At 53.2% G+C, this 18,344-nt stretch overlaps 1 protein-coding gene and 3 pseudogenes across 1 annotated transcript, besides 4 other annotated features; all 4 read left to right on the top strand.

The window, feature by feature from the left end:
* Positions 1–18,344: a sequence feature (areas not merged during assembly with more than two copies in the genome that could not be assigned to a particular haplotype).
* On the top strand, positions 1,193–3,571 carry Tc00.1047053508451.60 (trans-sialidase, putative; the record flags this gene model as incomplete). The annotated part of the gene is made up of 1 exon (XM_804125.1): positions 1,193–3,571. One exon carries the CDS (start codon positions 1,193–1,195, stop codon positions 3,569–3,571), a length of 2,379 nt encoding a protein of 792 aa, XP_809218.1.
* Positions 4,200–4,225: a microsatellite.
* Positions 4,582–4,644: a sequence feature (A-rich).
* Positions 4,673–4,703: a sequence feature (AT_rich).
* Tc00.1047053508451.30 lies at positions 7,735–10,176 on the top strand (annotated as a pseudogene).
* Positions 13,831–16,956, top strand: Tc00.1047053508451.10 (annotated as a pseudogene).
* On the top strand, positions 17,730–18,344 carry Tc00.1047053508451.5 (annotated as a pseudogene; the record flags this gene model as incomplete).

The raw sequence follows: 18,344 nt of genomic DNA, 5'->3' as shown, positions 1-18,344 counted from the left end.
ATTGGAAGTGAACGAGACAGTTTGATTTGTGGTAAAAAATGATGTGGGATTTATGTATTTTTGGATACTTGTGTCTGAGCATACGGTGCGGGTGCACCAGCCCCATACGGCAGCACCGAACACAAATGCCAAAATGTCCAACGCTATCGAACTTAACGGTGACCGAAGAAATTAGGGAGGGAGCGGGGTTGTTTGGCTTCTGGTGAAAAACATTGGGTGATCTTTATATAGTGTGTTAATTGTGTGTGGGTACGAGGCGTAATTGGAGAATTGCCCCGGTATGAGGGAGACATTGTGGCTGGCGGTGTCACGGCGTTACCGCATTGTCCATTTTCTTCTATTGTGTTCGAAGGCCCATCACTAACAGAAGCGTCTTTAAGAGATGGACGACGAATAAGTTCTATTGAGGAAACAGTGCGCTCCGTGTGACCGCGTGGACTGCGGCGCCGCGTCGTGGCTGGGTGAGGATCCGCTTCCGCGTGTGGCTCTTTGGGTGATTTCTCGTTTCGTGTGCGATATTTGTTGGCTTTTGGGGCTGTGGCCGTGTCTCGTTGGCCGTGGGATTGAACTGGAGGCGGTGGCGGCGGTGTGTCGCTTCTTGTTCTTGTCCATTGGTGGATGACTGCTGGCGGTGTGTGCGTTTGTTGTGTGGAGGGCCGAATCTTTTCTTCCGCAGACTGACGGCACTGCGATGGTGTGTGTGTGTGTGTGAGGGCTGGTGTGGAGTCGCCGGCCAGGGCGAGGGCCGTGGCGGTGCTTTTCCCGAGACTTGTGTTTGTTCCTTCCGTGTGTGTTGTGCTGCTTCTTGCTTTTTTCCCCTCACCCTCTTCTCCTGTTTTCCTGCGTGGAGTGGCCGCATGCTCACGGGCCATGTTGATTGTGAGTGCCTCTTGACGGCATCCATTCAACTCACTGCCTGTCTGTCTGTCATTCCCTGCTGGGTGTGGCGTGTTGCACCGCGTGAGGGATGGCCCGCACACACCGACGGCCCGCCGTGACGCCCGCGATGGCCGGTGCGGAGTGGCGGTGCTCGCTGTCTCATCTCTTTACTTGGCTTGTTTTCCCTTTTCCCTCCACTTCTTGGACACAGACACTCTAGGAAAGCAAGCAAACAAGCGCTAATCGCTACTGTGAAATTTGAAGGCTCTGAAAGGACCAACAACACACACACACCGCCCACACACATATTTATATGCTCTCACGTGTTGCTGCAGTGAAGGCACCCCGCACACACAACCGTTGCTGCGTGACCGGATCCAGCGGAAGGAGGAGGAAACGAAGAGAGAGTGAGCCGCAGAGGCCCAACATGTCCCGGCGTGTGTTTGCTTCCGCGGTGCTGCTTCTCCTCGTCGTGATGATGTGCTGCGCCACCTGTGGAGCTACAGCTGCAAGGGAGAATGATGGCAACAGTGATTTAAGAAGTGTTGAGGGGCTGCAATGGGTCGATCTATTTGTGCCGCAGACGACGCCTGTTCTACCGGAAGGTGGAGGTACTCCAGGGACGAAGCGGGATGCATTTGCCTCACCCTCTCTTGTCAGTGCTGGTGGAGTAATTGCTGCTTTTGCCAGAGGCATAATAAATGCCCGAGAAGACGGTGCCAAATTAATTACGCCCTCTTACTCTGATGTTGTTGCGGAGTACATCGACTCTTCGTGGGATTGGTCCACTCTTGTTGAAAAGGTTAATAAAGGTACATGGAAGGCACACACCGTGCTTGATACAACGGATGGAACGAATCGTGTGGGTGTCGTGTTAAACCCCACAACAACAACGAAGGGTAATAAGGTGTTTCTTCTTGCGGCAAGCTATGACAGACTCAATCAGAGTGATGGGATTTGGAATTGGGACAGCCTGGATCTGAAACTGGTTGTGGGTGAAGTCACGAAGCCCACGGCGAGCGAGCCGAGTGGATGGATCACGTGGGGCTCACCCACATCATTAAACCAGACTACTTTAAAGACACCCAAAGCTGGATTGAAGTACTTTGCTTCTTCTGGTGGCTCAGGTGTTGTGCTGGAGGATGGCACCATTGTGTTTCCTCTGATGGCGAGGAATGAAGCAGAATATGTTTACTCCATGATAATTTACTCGACGGACAACGGCAGCACCTGGTCGCTTTCGAAGGGTGTTTCCCCTGCGAAGTGCACTGAACCCCGCATCACCGAGTGGGAGGGATCAATTCTCATGATTGTTGACTGCGAGAGTGAACAGAGGGTGTACGAGTCGCGTGACATGGGGACAACGTGGACGGAGGCCATCGGGACACTCTCAGGCGTGTGGGTCAACCCACAATCGGAAGACTATCCGGATGTAAGCCTGCATGTGGAGGCCCTCATCACCGCGACCATTGAGGGAAGGAAGGTCATGCTGTACACACAGAGAGGGCACGCCTCGGGGGAGGGAAACGCCACTGCGCTCTGCCTTTGGGTCACGGACAACAACCGCTCGTTTTATTTTGGACCGCTTGCCGTGGAGGAGGCTGCTGTGAGGTGGGAGTTCGCCAGCGGCCTGCTGTACTCGGATGGCAATTTGCATCTTTTACAGCGGAGGGACAACGATAAAGGCCGTGTCATTTCACTCTCCCGCCTGACGGAGGAACTGAAGGAAATCGAGTCCGTCCTCAGTACTTGGGCGCAAAATGACGCCTTCTTCTCCAAGTTGTCAATACCCACGGCGGGTTTGGTGGCGGTATTGTCCGATGCGGCCAGTGATGACACGTGGAGCGACGAGTACCTTTGCCTGAATGCAACGGTGACGAACGCCACGAAGGTCGAAGATGGGTTTCAGTTGACGGAGCCTGACTCCAGGGTATCATTGCCCGTGAACACTCGGGGTGATAATGTGCGTCATGTATCCTTGAGCCACAACTTCACACTTGTGGCGTCGGTGACCATCGAAGAGGCTCCGAGTGAGGACGCTCCTCTACTGGGTGCGATTTTTGGGGACACTAATTCCTCGCATACCATGGGAATCCTGTATACGGCGAATAAGACGTGGGAGACGATTTTCAAAGGCAAGACAACAAAAAGTGACGCTTGGGAGCTTAAGAAAGAATACCAAGTGGCACTCATGCTGCAAGGCAACAAGAGCTCCGTGTACGTTGATGGCAAGTCGCTGGGGGAGGAAGAAGCGCTGTTAACGGATAAGACACCACTTGAGCTTTTATACTTTTGCTTTGGCGCGTGCGATATGAAAAACTCTCCTGTGACGGTGAAGAACGTCTTTCTGTACAACCGCCCACTGAATCCCACTGAGATGACTGCAATCAAGAACAGGATCCCCGTTCCGACGAGAGCTCCAGAACCACAAGCGAGAGGTGTTTCTCAAACCATCGCATCTGCTGTGTCTGCTGTGTCTGGCCCAGAGAAAAATGCAGCAGCACCAGCGGTGCCAATGACATTGAACCCCCATGCAGTTGAAGAAGTGAGTGAGGGTGGAGCGGCAAGGAGGAATACCTCTCGGACTGAGGATGTGCAATTTGTTGTGCCAGAGGTGAGCTTGAATTCTGCTGGGAGCGGACTGCTGCCGCTTTTTCTGCTGTTGGGGCTCTGGGGGTTTGCGGCTCTGTGAGGAGTGTGCGGCCTCAGTGTGGAGCACTTGTGCCGTTCCCTGCAGGACACACACACACCGCTAGGAATATATTTTACTACGCAGAGAATAATTTGTTTTTGTTGTCTTTTAATGTTTTCCATTTTCTCTTTGCTGCTTTAGGCCAACCACGGACTTTTTCTTTTTTCGGCTTTTAATTGTTTTTCTTTTCTGTTCGGAGTATAATTTCTTACGTTTTTTATGTTTGTTTCTAAAAAAATTAAGTTTTTTTTTTTTGCTCCACTCTTTCCTTTTTTTTTCTTTTTGGGGGGCAATCACTATGGACGTTTTTTCTTTTCTACTCTTCCCTTTTTAATTGTTTGTTGCTGCACTCTTCCTGCGAGGGGTGCCGTGTGTTTCCGTCCAACTGCCCCACTCGCACACCACCGACACGCTCATGACGACGGCCCTGTGCGCCTCGCCTGCTGCACGCATGAGGACGGGCCGCGACGAACGGCGCGCTGAGGGAGCCGTGACGTGTGGGCGTGCGACGAGGGCCTGTGGGGCGGAGCACACATTTCCTTCCCTCTTGTTTTGTTTTCTTTTATTGCGGTCAGGGCGGGCAGACACCCGCAGCGCCACACACACACAGCCACACCCTGCCGCCGTGTTTTCTTTTTTTTTTTTTTTTTTTTTCGCTGCGCTCACTCTCCCGATGGAGCGACAAGACGGCCGTCATGTCTGCGTGCTTCTCTCAGTCCCCACACACACGAGTGACTGTGCTCTGCGGGCCGCACTCACGCACCAATAAAAGGACTGAGGGGAGCAGCAACACGCAGATGACCCATGAAATATAAACGAAGTGCGGACACACGGAGGGTCGGACGGTTGAAAGACATTTAAATATCTAATTTTTAATGTGCGGGCAAAATATACAAACAGTTTGGTGGGCGCACACAGTAACCAGTGAATTTTTGTGTGATGGGTTTTTCTTTTCTTTTTTTCTTCTTTATTATTTGTGTGTAACCGTAATAGAGGACGACTTTTTTCAATTTTTTTTTTATTATCTTTTTTATTTTTCTTTTTTTATCTTTTCTTGTTTTCTTTTTTTTTTTCCAGAGCGTGAGGTGTGGAATGAAGATGATTTTTTTTTTAAATTTAATAAATTTTTTATGAATTGCCGCTGCTTGGGCTGCAGTGCAATATCATGAGTTTGGGCAGTCCTGTTATTTCTGCCATGCACCTCTGCTGTACATTTTGTTTGTGCGTCCCTTCACATGCTCTGCTCCTGTTTTCACTTCTTTGCCTCGTGTGTCTGCAGGCACACACAACCACATGCACGCACAAAATGCACATTGCAGTGGATTTGGATGCTTCTTTTGTAGCGTGTGCTGGCGGTTGCGTGTGGCTGCTGCTTCCTCCGTGGGCATGAAGAGACGGAGGGGAGGAGAGAGGGAGCGCACGGCAAGTCACTCTTCCTGCGGGTGTGATGCGCGCGGTGGGCTGCGACTGCTGTGGAGGGCCGCATCCCTTTAGGTGTGCGCTTCTCCGCCGTTGTGCCGTGCGCTTGCGCATGTTTTTCCGGAGCGTTGGGCGGCCACCACCATTCTTTTGCGGCTTGTGTGAGTGGGCACGTGCGGATGAGGGTCAGGGCGTATGGAATGAAGGAATGGCTTGAGGAAAGGGGAATTTGATTTGGATGGTATTTGGACCGGATTCATTTGGCTGCGGTGGTCACATGCACGATGGACGTGTTTCCGCATAATGGGGAGGATGCGATAGGATTTTCCGAAGTGGCCCGTCAATGCAATTTGGGCTTCATAGCAGTGGGGCACAGTGGTCTTCCTGCAATGGCTGGTGAGGGCCCCTAGTGGACCGGTGTATTTATGCTGCTGCTGCTCGAGGAGGCGTAGAAGTGCGATTTGAGGTGAGCGGCGGAGGGGCCACACATCCCGCAGTGATGGTCGTCGTTGGCCCAGCGGGTGCCTCTGAAGGTTTTGTTGGATGCAACGTCCTTATGCCCGTCTCCGGATGACGACATCCCTGATGCAGCCAACGAACGGGGCTGGGAGCGACGGTGAGACGCAAGCACGTGTGGATGTTTGGAGCGGCCGGCGCACCGCACGCTGAGAGCATGGCGCGGTGAGGACCGGACCCAGAAAAGGGACACCGCGTGGGACGTCAATCTTCGCTGCAGCGACCGCCACCGAATTCGGATTTGCTCGCACCTTCTGCGGTCCCTCTTCCTCCCCTCACTTCTGTGCCGAGGACTGTGCCGCGGGATCCAGCAGCGCGATGTTTGGCCGCAGGAACATGGCCCGAACAAATGATTTGTGGGAGGGGATGTGCACTGCGACGAGAAGGAAAAAAATGTTGCGAGACGACCACCACGACAAGACCGGAGTGAAGTTGTGCCTTTTCAACTTGCGCGAGGGCAGCCTGCCACCTGGTCGGTTGGGAGGATTATTTTTTTTTGCGTCGTTGCGCTCTTTTTTTATTCCGCTGCGTTTTCCTGCGGACCTGCGAAGGGAGATTTGCAAGAAGTTCCTGCGAGGCGTCCGTGCCGTTGTCGTAAAAGCGGATTCCCCTTGAAAAACGCCACTTTATAAATTTGTTTTGGGCGGGGAGTTCCTGTCGATTCACTGCGAATTTGTTTTGCGGATTTGATGCGTGTGTTTCCGAGCGGTTCGGTCTGTGCTCCCGGCCCACTCGGATGTGGTGTGCGCGTCGACGTGAGGGTGCCTGCCAGCCGTTTTATTGCCTCCCCGCTGTGGCTGCCGCCGCTGCCTTCTTCCCTCCTGAGGTCCTGCGGCTTATTGACACGATTTTTTGGAGAAGGCGTTGCCGCTCTTATCGTCTATGGTATTTTGATTCTGCTGTTGCGGTCAGGAGACATTGAATGAGAGGGTTTGCTGCCCTCTTGTTTTATTTGTCCTCGCTGCCTGACGGCCAGTTCTGCACAAACGTGCTCCTCGGCATCTCAGTTGTCACTGGCAGTCGCATGCGCCAACTCCTCGCTGCTCCTTTTTAGTGTTGCATTTTTTTTTATTGATTGACGGACGCCATTCCGTCCGGCGTGTCACTTTGATTGGATTGTGTGGGACTGCTCGCCAGCGCCATCGGAGAAAGCAGGCCGACTTTTTCACATATTTAATTGCCACCTTGCGCACACGTATTTTTTCACATGTTCTGTTGGGCACTCAAACAGTGAAGTGTCCGGAACTATGCGTGCGTGGGATTCTTCCTGCCATGTGAACTGCGGGCAACACCGAGGGGCTGCCACCTTTGACTCCGCAGAGTTGTTGTGTCTCTTCGCAGGGTTAGCAGAGAAATTCCATGCAGCCTGCTACTGCTGGTGTGTCCCCAAATGTTGTCACTCCATGCGAATAATGTGCTTCAGCGAGTGAGGGTGTTGATTGGGTTTGTGTGCACTCTGATCCTGTTTGCCACTTTGTGCGGGCACGCAACACTTGAGGGGTGGGAAAATGGAGCGGGCGATGCATGGCTGCGTCTCGCCCATCGTTCAGTGCACGATAATGTGGTGCACATTGTGGTGCTGACTCTGCGATGTGACTGCGGTCTCCTGCGCGGCAATGGCGGTAGGTGGAGGAGAGTGTTGACCCGCGGCGGGACGGTGGGATCGTGTTTTCTTTTTATTCTTTTGTGAAGGTGCACACTTATTTTCAGTGTTAGTGATAAGGAAAACAAATAAACAGACAACGTGAATAAAATAAAATATAAAAGGGCGATAATGTTGCGGTGTTGTGGCCGATTGCACGTTGCGTTGCTGCGGAGGCGATGGGCCTTGACTGCTTCACCGACAGGCGTTGCAGTGCGGCTGCATGGCGCGCCGACCGCCCCGCCGTGCGAGTGCCACGCCCAATGCCATTGGGACTGCGGGAGGAAACAGCCGCGACTGTCCTTTGGAGCCAGCGGCACCTGCTGGCCGCGGTTGGGCGGTGCGAGTGGGATGCTTCACCGCACGGGTGTTGTGATGGCACCTCGCCGTGGCTCCGGCGATGGTTCCGACGCTGCGACTCGCAGGGGGGTGAAGGGAACGCGGCAACCACGGTGGACCATGAGCAGCAGCGTAAAGGACATTCTGCTGGAGGGAGACACTCTCAGGACCGACATGAAGCTGAACGATTTCCTCCGGAGCAAATTGGGCGATGAGTGGGTTGTGAAAAAAAAATGGGAACGTCATTATGGAGACGTTTGTTCAGGAGCCGGATGCTTACGTACAAGACCAGCGGCATCTTAGAATTATTTTTAATTTAACAGAGTACCAGGTGTACAAACTTCACCACGAGGGTGTGTTCTCGCTCGAGCAGTGGAGGGACTATGAAGGAAAGGATACGGTCACTCTTATTGCAAGGGGAAAACTAAACGCAGCCCTCACTCAGATAGTAAAAGTAGAACGGCGTGAGGCAGAAATGAAATTTACCATTTCCACTACGATCGAAGATGTACTGTTTAAAGGAGGAGTCCGCGTCAAGGAAAAGAAGCTGAATGATTTTCTTACGATGGAATTGGGCGGCAGGGGCGTTGTGGCCACCAATCGGGATGTCTTACTGGAGGAGTTTTTCAAGGACCCCACGAGGTATATCCGTGATAAGGGAGCGTTGGAAGAAATGCAGATGACCGATGCTTATGCGAGGATGGAGAGGGCTGTAAGGGTGAAATGAATATGGAGGAAGATATAAAGAACCTCCACTATAATCATGTAAGTGCGCTGCTGGGGTGGTCATTAGCCACTCCGGAGGTAAAAGAAAGTGTTCATGGCATCACTAAACAGTTTTTGGATGCAGCCCTTGAGGAGGCGAGGAACCCAATGAGGATGAGTGCAGCGATGAAAATGGAGGGAGTGTACGAGTCTGTGTACAATGCGAGGTGGCACCAGGTCGTGGAAGTTCCCGACGGCGATGAGCGAAATAAAAAGGGGACGGTAATGGAGGTGAAGAAGGGGGAACCACCGCAGTCATGGACGTACAAGGCAGTTGGCGAAACTTTCAAAAAGGATGACGGTGCGCAGCAGTCCGGTGCAGCACGTCTCAGGCTGATGGTGCTCACCTCGGACAGGGGATGACTGTACTCGTGGCATACGATACAGGATTCCTCGAAGGACTTTTTTGTTAACTGCGAGGTGGATCGAGTGTGGCAGATCGTCCTTGACGATCTCACCGCGTGGTCCACCCATCACGGTGGGACCGACTTTAAGTTCGAGCGACGTCTGTTGGTTGGGACGCCCGGGATCGGGAAGTCGGTGGCTGCCGGCTCGTACCTCCTCTACCAGCTGCTGCACTGCTATGCGGAGCAGCTCCCAACGGTTGCGCACTTTATGGTGAGTGGGACTTATCTTTTGGAAGAGACCTCCTAAACGGTGACAAAATACATGGATGAGTTCAGTATTGACGGTGTTTTTGCTTCCCTGTTTCTCCGTGGGGTGGAAGCGTATATTATCTACGACGTGGCATTGAGGGGTTGTCAACCGGCCGCTGGTTTGCCTTGCAAGGGATGGGGCATGATTGTGGTGACATCACCAGAGAAAAAGGAATATGAACTGTGGAAAAAAAAAAATGGACTCTACTGCAATTGTAACGAATTGTCCCGAAGAAAACGATGTGAGGGCAATGTGCATTTGGATGAAGCGCAATTGGCCCCTGCAGGAGCAAGCGGAGTACTGGGAGGAGGTGAGGGGTCGCATGAATAACGTGGGACCAATTCTCCGCTTCATCTTTGGCAAACAGGCATATGATGACCGCATTAAAGCGTGTCAGCAGGCCGTGGATGGGTCGACCGCCTCGGAATTAGAGCGTAATTTGGGTATTGGCTGCTGTTACTCGTCCAATGACTTGTCTCGAAAGCTTGTGAGGGTTGTCCGAGTACGACGAGGAAACAGCATTGAGTCGCCTCTGAATGTATTGATATCTCCCCACCTCGAACGTGAAACTTTGTCCCGGTTGGAGAGTGAAATGAAGCAATCCGATTTTATTTTTTTCGTTTTGAGGTTCTGGGATTATGTCCCACCATATCTTATTGAAAAGTGTGCCGTATCTGCATTTTTGAATGAGGATTTCCTGCGTGCGATAAGACTCAAAATCAAGGAACTGAGGCCACCAGGACGACGTGAGCCACACAGCTGTGCGCTGAAAGAGCACTCAGACAAGAGCTTCACCAGAAAAGAGGTTCTACCGCCACCGGAACGTCTTTCCAATCCGGTGGCTATGGACCACTGGGTGCTGTATGAGCCGAAAGTCCAAAACTTTCCGCTGGTGGACGGCTTTTTCTTTGTGGACTCAAATCCAATGACGCTGGTTGGGCTGCAGATGGCTGCGGCGGGTGGGCACCACACCACCGCCAGCACTGTGCGGCAGTTCACTGAGTGCCTGGCGGCATATTTTGATGGTTGGGAGGAGTTATCTCGAGACATGTCGTGGGAGATGATTTATGTGCAGCACGCAGACAGCACGCCGATGACTGGCTGGCGGAGATGTGATGTCGTCAATTCCGATAATGTGAGCCGCGCTGAAAACCGAGAGATTGCGGCGTTCTGGGAGGAAGAGGTGCGCCAGTACCAAGTGTCAATATCATCCAGAGACTTTAGAAGTGACGAAGCACTCCGAAGTGTGGAAGAACCGTCGAAATAGGAAAACAAATTGGGGAAAGGGCAGTTTTGATTTGTGGTAAAGAAATATTGTGGGAGTTATATATTTTTGGATGCTTGTGTGTGCATACGGTGCGGGTGCACCAGTCCCATGCGGCAGCACCGAACACAAATGCCAAAATGTCCAACGCTATCGAACATAACAGTGACCGAAGAAATTAGGGAGGGAAAGGGGTTGTTTGGTTTCTGGTGAAAAACATTGGTTGATTTTCTTATAGTGTGTTAATTGTGTGTGTGCAAAAGAGGCATGATTGGAGAATTGCAGGGTATTTGGGAATCATTGTGGCTGGCGGTGTCACGGCGTTATTGCATTGTCCATTTTATTCTATTGTGTTCTGATTCCCATCACTGACAGAAGCATTTTTAAGGGATGGACGAAGCATAAGTTTTATTGAGGAACCGGTGTGCTCCATGTGACCGCGTGGGGTGAGACGCCGCATCATGGATGGATGAGGATCCGCTTCTGCGTGTGGCTCTTTGGGTGATTGCTCACTTCGTGTGCGTTGTGTTTGCTGCGGGGCTGTGGCCGTATCCCGTATTGCCGGGAGAATCCAGGAGCAGGCAATATTTCCCTTGTGGGTTTTTTTGTTTTGTTGCTGGCGCAATGCAGACGGCATCTACCGGCACCCGGACCAGCCGCGTCGTGCCGGGACACAGTTGTGGCACCACGAGGTGTGAGGGCACGTGCTACCGCAGTGCGGGCATTACGATTTATTTGGGAAAGCACGAGGGAGGACAACAGAGGCACAACTGTGCGTGCTGTAGCTAGTCGGCACTGATGCTCTTTTACTTTGTCGGCACTGGAAACTGAGAGGGTGCGCCCTCCGCCTGTTGTTTGCGCTCTCATGGCCACGTTTTGAATGGAGCGTGTTGTTTTTTCTTTGAAGCGGGCTCCGTGCGCTAACGCGACAGGGAAACACGGTTGGCGGTGGCAGGAGTCCCTCCTGGAACGGCAATGGAGTGCAGGGTTCCCGGAGTGGGTCGCTCGCCGAGGCGGGGACAGCTCTCAGGGATTGTCTCGAGGCTGCTCCTCAATGCCGTTGTTGTTGTTGACGGCCAATCGCTGATGGGAGGGCGAGAGATGGTGTGCTGTCGTGTGATTTCTCTCAGTGGCACTCGTTGGAGTGATGCATGTGTGTTTGCCTCGCAGATTTGGTGTTCTGGATCCCTATTTCACGCTATTCGGTGCCGCCGAAGTGGACGGGGAAGTGATGCTGTCACGAGCTGCACGGGCGTGGTGGACACCATTGCGCGATCCCGTGGATGATCCGAGCAAATCAAAGTGTACCATGCGGTTTGGGTCTACAGGAAAGGAAGAAACAGTGGGCGGCTGAGGGGAGCTGCAATGCACGCGGCTGCAGAAGGTGACATGCATTATTGAGTTCACGTTGACTGCCACTTTGGGTGCTTTTTCTCGAGGCCGTGAATCTTTCCTAATTTACTTGGAGGTGCTTGATGACGCCGGTTGTGGAAGGCATTTTCATTTTATACGAGGATGGCGCACGGGAGAAAAGGACGAAAGAGAGCGACGTCTCGCCAAAGGAGCGGCTGCTGGAACGTTGACGAGACTCGGGATTGTCTGCACGGCCAGCTGCTTGCCCTCTGCAGGATGTTCATTGAGGCGTTCATTGGCGCGGGAGTGAGGTGCACGCACGGGCAGGCACCGCGGCAACAGTGTCGTTGGATCTCCGTTGCACGAATGAGACGACGCATGCCAGGCGTGGCAGGTGACGTCCCCTGCGGGCCCTCCCACCGCCTCTTCTGTTTCACACCTCAGCATTTTCTGCGCTGTGAAAACCGCTCCCATTGGCCGTCTTCTGTGACACGAGAGCCGCCTGTACTCCTTTCCGCCGCATTGCAGAGTCGTGAGGAGGGCCTGAGGGTGCGTTGAGGTGCCGTGTGGCCTCTGCGAGCATTTCCTCTGTTTTTCTGAGGTGTTGAATTTTGTATTACCGAAACGCCACTTGAGTGCTTGCGTCTGAGGCACACATGACTGAGAGGCAAACGCGTTTGTGGAGGTGCAGGAGGGCCACGCCATTGGGAGGAGGAAGAGTGAATGGGCGGGTGGATGGTGTCTGTGGCCCATATGTGGTGCCCGACTGGCGCTTCACGTTGTTTGGTGCTGTTATCATTTGCATCCACAAAGAATGGCATTGGGTGCTGCTTTTCCCAACTCTCTTACTGTGTCTGTGTGTTGCGTGTTTGTGAGCATGACTCTTCTTTCGTGCTGTGCATTTGCCGCGTGAGCTGTCGATGGTCTGTGTGAAATATGTGATGGTTTGCGGCATTTTGTTGGATTGTGCTTTGATCTGTACCGCCGAATGACAGCCGGATTGGAGGCGTTGCTTTTTCTTTACTGTGACCACGTGCGGTGTTTATGGGAGGCATCTCAGGGAAGCGCCACCCAACCTTGTCGTGGAACATATGTATGATGCCACACTTTTTATTGACGCGGAATGAGTTGGCGTTTTGCATGCAATCTTCTGTGCATTCTTGCCCTGGTGCTCCTCATGCATGGCCCATGGAGGCGACTGGCTGAGAATTGTCAATGGGCTTCTCGTTGAGCGGAGGGGAGAATACTGCCTTGTTTACTCATTGAGAGCCCGGGCGTCACGGATGATGCATGTGGCAGGCAGAACATCGTGCATGGCGGAAGGAGGAGACCGAGGGGCTGGTTGTTTGATTGTTACTGACGAGTCCTGCCTCACTGCTTGGAGGGGGATGTCGTTGTCTGGGGCAACCTGTTTTGTGTGTCCAGACACTGCTTGCGCCGAGTGGCGGGGCGCCGTGTTGGTGTGTGCGGCACCGTCATGCGGGGCGACTGCGTGGCGTTTACGGACTGTGTGGCTGTGGGTTGATGCATGTGGCGGGAGGCGTGTCTGAGGGGAATCCGCGAAAAAAGGAGTGACATGCGTTTGGCGGTGCTGCTGTTCGAAGTGCAAGGGAAGAATGAAGACAAGTGATTTCTTACGCGTCGGTGAGTGTGCCACGGCCACCGATGAGTTCTCAGGGAGAGGGACAGGAGTGAGTGAGACGGAGACTGTGCACATCGACTGCGGCGTGTGGTGCCACAGCATGTGGTTGCCATTGTGAAGGATGAGACGGCCGTCATGCGTGCAGCAGAGCGTCAACTGCATCTTTGTGCCCACAGAGCTTGCTGGTCCTGCGAGGAGGTACAGGCAACCTCTCATCATTGGGCGCTGAGGCTCTTTTCTTCTTTCTTGAGTGGGAGAAACAAGTCTTCTTGCACGTGACGTGCTGTTCTGCATCGATACTCCCCACGGGGCATCACGCCGTCGTGTCTTTGCAGTGCAACTCTCGTGCTTCTTCACTGCACACGTGGCTCTGTCATTTGTCTTTTTTGCAGCGCCATTGCCCGCGGTACCTCATTGGGAGGCTGTTCGCTTTTTAAATACTTTACATTTATTTATGCTGTTGGGGGTACTGGGGAATAATGGCTGCGGGGATGGTGCCACTCACTGTGGATGGGTGACGGTGTGTACCGTTGTTGTTTTCTTTCTGCCGCCGCTGCCTTCTCCAATTCTTGGACAGACACGCTAGGAAAGCAAGAAAACAAACGCCAATCGCCACTGTGAAATTGTAAGGCACTGAAAGGACCAACAGCACACACACATATATGCTCTCACGTGTTGCTGCAGTGAAGGCACCCCGCACACACAACCGTCGCCGAGTGACCGGACCCAGTGGAAGGAGGAGGGAAGGAAGAGAGAGTGAGCCGCAGAGGCCCAACATGTCCCGGCGTGTGTTTACTTCCGCGGTGCTTCCTCTCTGCTTTGTGCGGATGTGCTGCGGCCCTGTGGAGCTGTTGTGGAGAGTAATTCAAATTGTGTAATTATCTTTCACTGGAGAGGAATCAATTTATGATTCAATGGATCCCACGAGGGTGGTCAGTTGTGATTTGTTACGTGTAACTTTTCTTTTTGGAGTGAGTGGTGTTGTTGTGGCCGTTGCTGAAGCGCATTTCAAAAACAACAAGGATGGCAAATCGCGTGTTGGCATTGCTGCAAAGTCGATGGAAGTCAATGGAGGGACGTGGGCGAATGGAACTGGCATGATGTTTGATTATTAAGAAATTAAAGTTGACCGCCTATTGAGCCCAACGACTATTATGGCTGATGGGGAAACATGTGCTCTTGTCGGGGGTTATGGCGAGTCAGGGGCTCCATGGACGAAGGTGGCTGTTGATGGCTATTGGTCGTCCAGGTATGCGAGGAGCACCGTTTTCTCTGAAGATGACGATAAGTATAAGAGGGAGTTTGAGTGGAATCAATAAACAACTTTGGGAGTTTTTCTTGACAGCTTTTTGAAGGATTTCAAACCCAATGCCGAACCCCACAAACAATTTCTGGGTGGTGGCGGTGCACGCATTCGGCTGGAGGACGATGATTCTTATGTGCTGCCCATTCAAGCACTTACTAATGGTGGAGAGGTCGTTTCGTTGATCATACTCGCCAACGGTTTAGTGTATGATAAGGAGTTTTCAAATGATAGGAGCCATGGGGGCTGCATCCAGCCTGCGACGCTTGAATGGGAGGGCAAAGGTCTCCGCATGATGACGTCGTGTGAGGACGGCAGCCGCAGGGCTTGCAGGGCGGACGGAAAGGGGGATTCGGTGGACGGAGGCATACGACACTATTTCAGGCGTGTGGGGCAACTCACGGACACGAACAGGGCACGGTGTGCCGGGTGGCTTCGTCAGCGCGACGATCGATGGACAGAAATTCATCCTCGTCAGCCGGCCGGTATAATCTGGGAAGGAGGGAGAAGAAGAAACGGTTCGGCTTCACTTGTGGCTGACGGACATGTGCTGAATTTATGATTTTGCGCCGATATCCGCTGAGAATGACAAGTTTGCCGCCAGCACTCTGCTGTACACCGCAGAAAAAGCGTCATTGCGTAAGGAAGCAAAGAAGGAAAAGTGAAAACTGCGCTGCTCGTACGAGGTCGCTGCCGCGGAGGGAGGTAAGCAGTACAACATTGCTTTTTTGGACTTGACGGGGAATTTGAAGGAAATGAAGAAGGTTTTGGCTGCCTGGAAGGAAAGGGACGCGTGCATTGCGAGGGAATACGGCTGCGGGAATGAAAAGAATGACAAGAAGCGCAGTGGTTGTGGCGGTGACTTTGGCAAAGGGCTGGTTGTCTTTTTACCCAGCACGTCAACTGTGAATACATGGAGTGGCGAGTGCCCCTGCGTGAATGCAACCGTTCACTGGGCAGTGACAAGTACTCCTGATGGTGGACTGACGTTCCAAGGGTCTAGAGCGTGGGCGGAGTGGCCTGTTGGCAAGCAGGGGCAGAATCAGCTGTACCACTTCGCGAACTACAAATTCACTCTTGTGGCGACGGTGTCGGTCCCGGAGGTGATGGAGGGCATCGGCAGCTCCTTTCCTTTGATGGGTGTGAGGATGAATGACCACAAAAGCACGCTGCCCTTGATCTGTTGTACGCGAAGAAAAATAAGTGGGAGATAATCTTCAACGGCAGTCGTTTGTCGCTGCCGGCGGATGCCAAGTGGGAACTGAACACAACACATAGGGTGGGACTGGAAATGGATTACTTTAAGGAGTTGCTTGTGTACGTGGATGGATTGACGGTATACGACGGTGGTGGTGAGGATTACAGCTTCTTTGAAGAGACAAAAACAAATTTGGGGTTTCACAGCGTCTCACACTTTTACATTGGCGGCGACGGCAAAAGGGACTCAGGTAACATTCATGTGACGGTGAGCAACTTCCTGCTTTACAACCGCGCGTTGTACGATGACAAGCTTAAAGCACTAATGAAGACGAAAGCAGTCGCTGCTTCAGAGGCGAGGGTGCCGGCCCCGAAAGGTGCGCCTGAAAGCAGCCACGCAAGTGAATCTTCTGAAGAGCCTGCCAATGGGTCCGTCGCCATGGATGAAGCGCGGCAGGAAGCCACATCATCATCACCGCAAAGACAAGACTCACCAGCGCAACCATTAGGAAATAAGAAGGGCCCAACAGTTTCCAGGCAAACTTTTTCTTCTGACGTAATTGGCCTTGCCACCCCAGCTGCCAAGGGGGAAATGGAAGAAGAGGCGGCGAGCAGTGGTGGAATGGCGCCTGCGTTGTCTCCAACACCGAGCGCGGGCAGTCGCCAGGAGGTACTTGAAGCCAGGAAACCTTTCGGTGGGGAGCGCCCTGAGGGTGGCCGGGAGCCCTTGCCTCCCAACTTGGCTGCATCGACGATGGGGCAGGCGGGCAAGGCGGATGAAGGCTCTCTGCGGAACGGAACCGAAGACGATTGGACGCAGCACAGAATTTCACTGTATGTTTTGAGGAGCGTGCACAACGAGCCGGCCAATGCCGACACGCTCACGAGCGAAGAACAAGACGCTGACCATGAAGAGGACACGCATGTCCGCACTGCCGTGGGCACGAACAGCGGCCCCGATTTACTCAACGGCACTTACGCGACGCCCGCGGATGCCACCACAGCCACGCCTGCGTTCAACAGAGACCAGACAATTGTTCGCCACAAGGATAACGTGTAGGATGACGTTGGTGCTGCACTGACTCCCACGAGCACAGCGCTTGGGGGGACAGAGACCCCATTGGAGTCCAACGCAGCGCCGCCTTTGGGCAACGACATTTTTGATTCGGAGAATATCACCGAGTTGATGTCCATTGGTTTAGTTGGCGACAGCACCGTCCATGGATGTGTGTCTCGGGCGTTTCTGCTTCTGCTTTTGGGACTGTGTGGAGTCGTGGCAGGCTCATGAGCCAAAGGGTGTGGATGTGCGGCTCCTCACGGAGAATATTTACCGCTTTTCCCGCGGTCCTTCTTTTGTTTTGTTTTCTATAATATATATATTTTTTGATGTTACATTATCATTGCCTGCTGCTGGTTTTCTACTGGGACAATCATCACTTCTGCTCTTTTCTTCTCTTTAATGGTCGGTTGCTGCATGCCGTCATGAGTGACGTGCTTCCCCTCTTCTTTGATTTTTTTGCCCACACGCGGTGCCGACCTCACTGCTGTGCCGTCCCACCGACCGCACAAAAGGAGGAGTGGAGGGGACAGGCCGGAGGCCGCATGAAATGTGAGGGATTTTGTGTGGACTCGTGGAACAGTGTGCTCTTTTTAAAATATATTTCGTTAATTTCCTGTTTGTGTGGGTCATACGTAAGTTCTGCCGGAGCCTCACCATTTTTTGTTTTGTTTTTGCCCCTTTGGTGAATCCCAGTGGCTCGTTTCTGTCTGTGCCGTGCCTAGTGTCACTGGGGTTTTCCGTGCCGACGAGTGTGTGCGGAGGGAGCAACGCTGACGGTGACAGTGGGAGTGTGGGGAAGGGGCGTGGGCGATGAGCGCTCATTGTTGTTTGTGTTGTTGTCGTTTTACTGCGCCCTCCTTCTTGTTGTTGTTGTGGTGCGTGACTCTCATCGCTGGATGGGACGGTGCGTGGTTGTTTGACTTTTTTCTCTCCTTTGTTTTTTGCTCTGCGTTGACGGGGAGTTAGTTTGTGCTGAGGGCGGCACGCAAGTGACAGGAGTGATGGCGATGATGATGACAGGCCGTGTGCTGCTGGTGTGTGCCCTCTGCGTGCTGTGGTGCGGTGTATCGCCCGCCGCTGGTATCCTTCCACTTCACGGAGGAATGGTTGTCCGCGGTGCGACATTCAGTCTTGATGAGGCTCAAACGGAGCATTGGAGACGCAGCTGCGAGTGGTGGTTTGTGGCGAGGGTGGCCGCCCTGACGTGCTGCCAGCGTGCGGTGCCTCGCGAGGAGGGAGGGCGGGAGCCCGCAATTTGTCTCGTCGACTTGTTGCAGGCGTGATGGTGGCGGCGTGCAGGCCAGTGAGTGGTGTGGTGCTGAGGGTGCCTGGGAAGAGTGCGGATGGATTCATGCCCAGCAGCTGCACGTGCCGGCGTGTTCCTCCCGCTGTGGATTTGACGGCGGGGGACTATCTGGCAGCGTGGGGTGATGCGTGCCGGCGGAGAAGTCGCCGGGAGTTAGCTGGAGGGTGTGGGGAGGTGCAGCAGTGAAAGACGGGCTGCAGCGCGTAGGCACCGCGAAGGGCGGTTGTACTCCTTTGCATCCCGCTGGTTGATGTGTGTGTGTGTACTTCGCTTTGGTGTGTGCTGAAACGTGACGAACAACACGCCCGCC

The sequence above is a fragment of the Trypanosoma cruzi genome, genomic scaffold, assembly GCF_000209065.1.
Source record: "Trypanosoma cruzi strain CL Brener 1047053516843 genomic scaffold, whole genome shotgun sequence".
Classification (NCBI taxonomy): domain Eukaryota; phylum Euglenozoa; class Kinetoplastea; order Trypanosomatida; family Trypanosomatidae; genus Trypanosoma; species Trypanosoma cruzi.
Note: the sequence above shows the minus strand (reverse complement) of the source record. Positions and strands in the feature narration are given on the sequence as shown.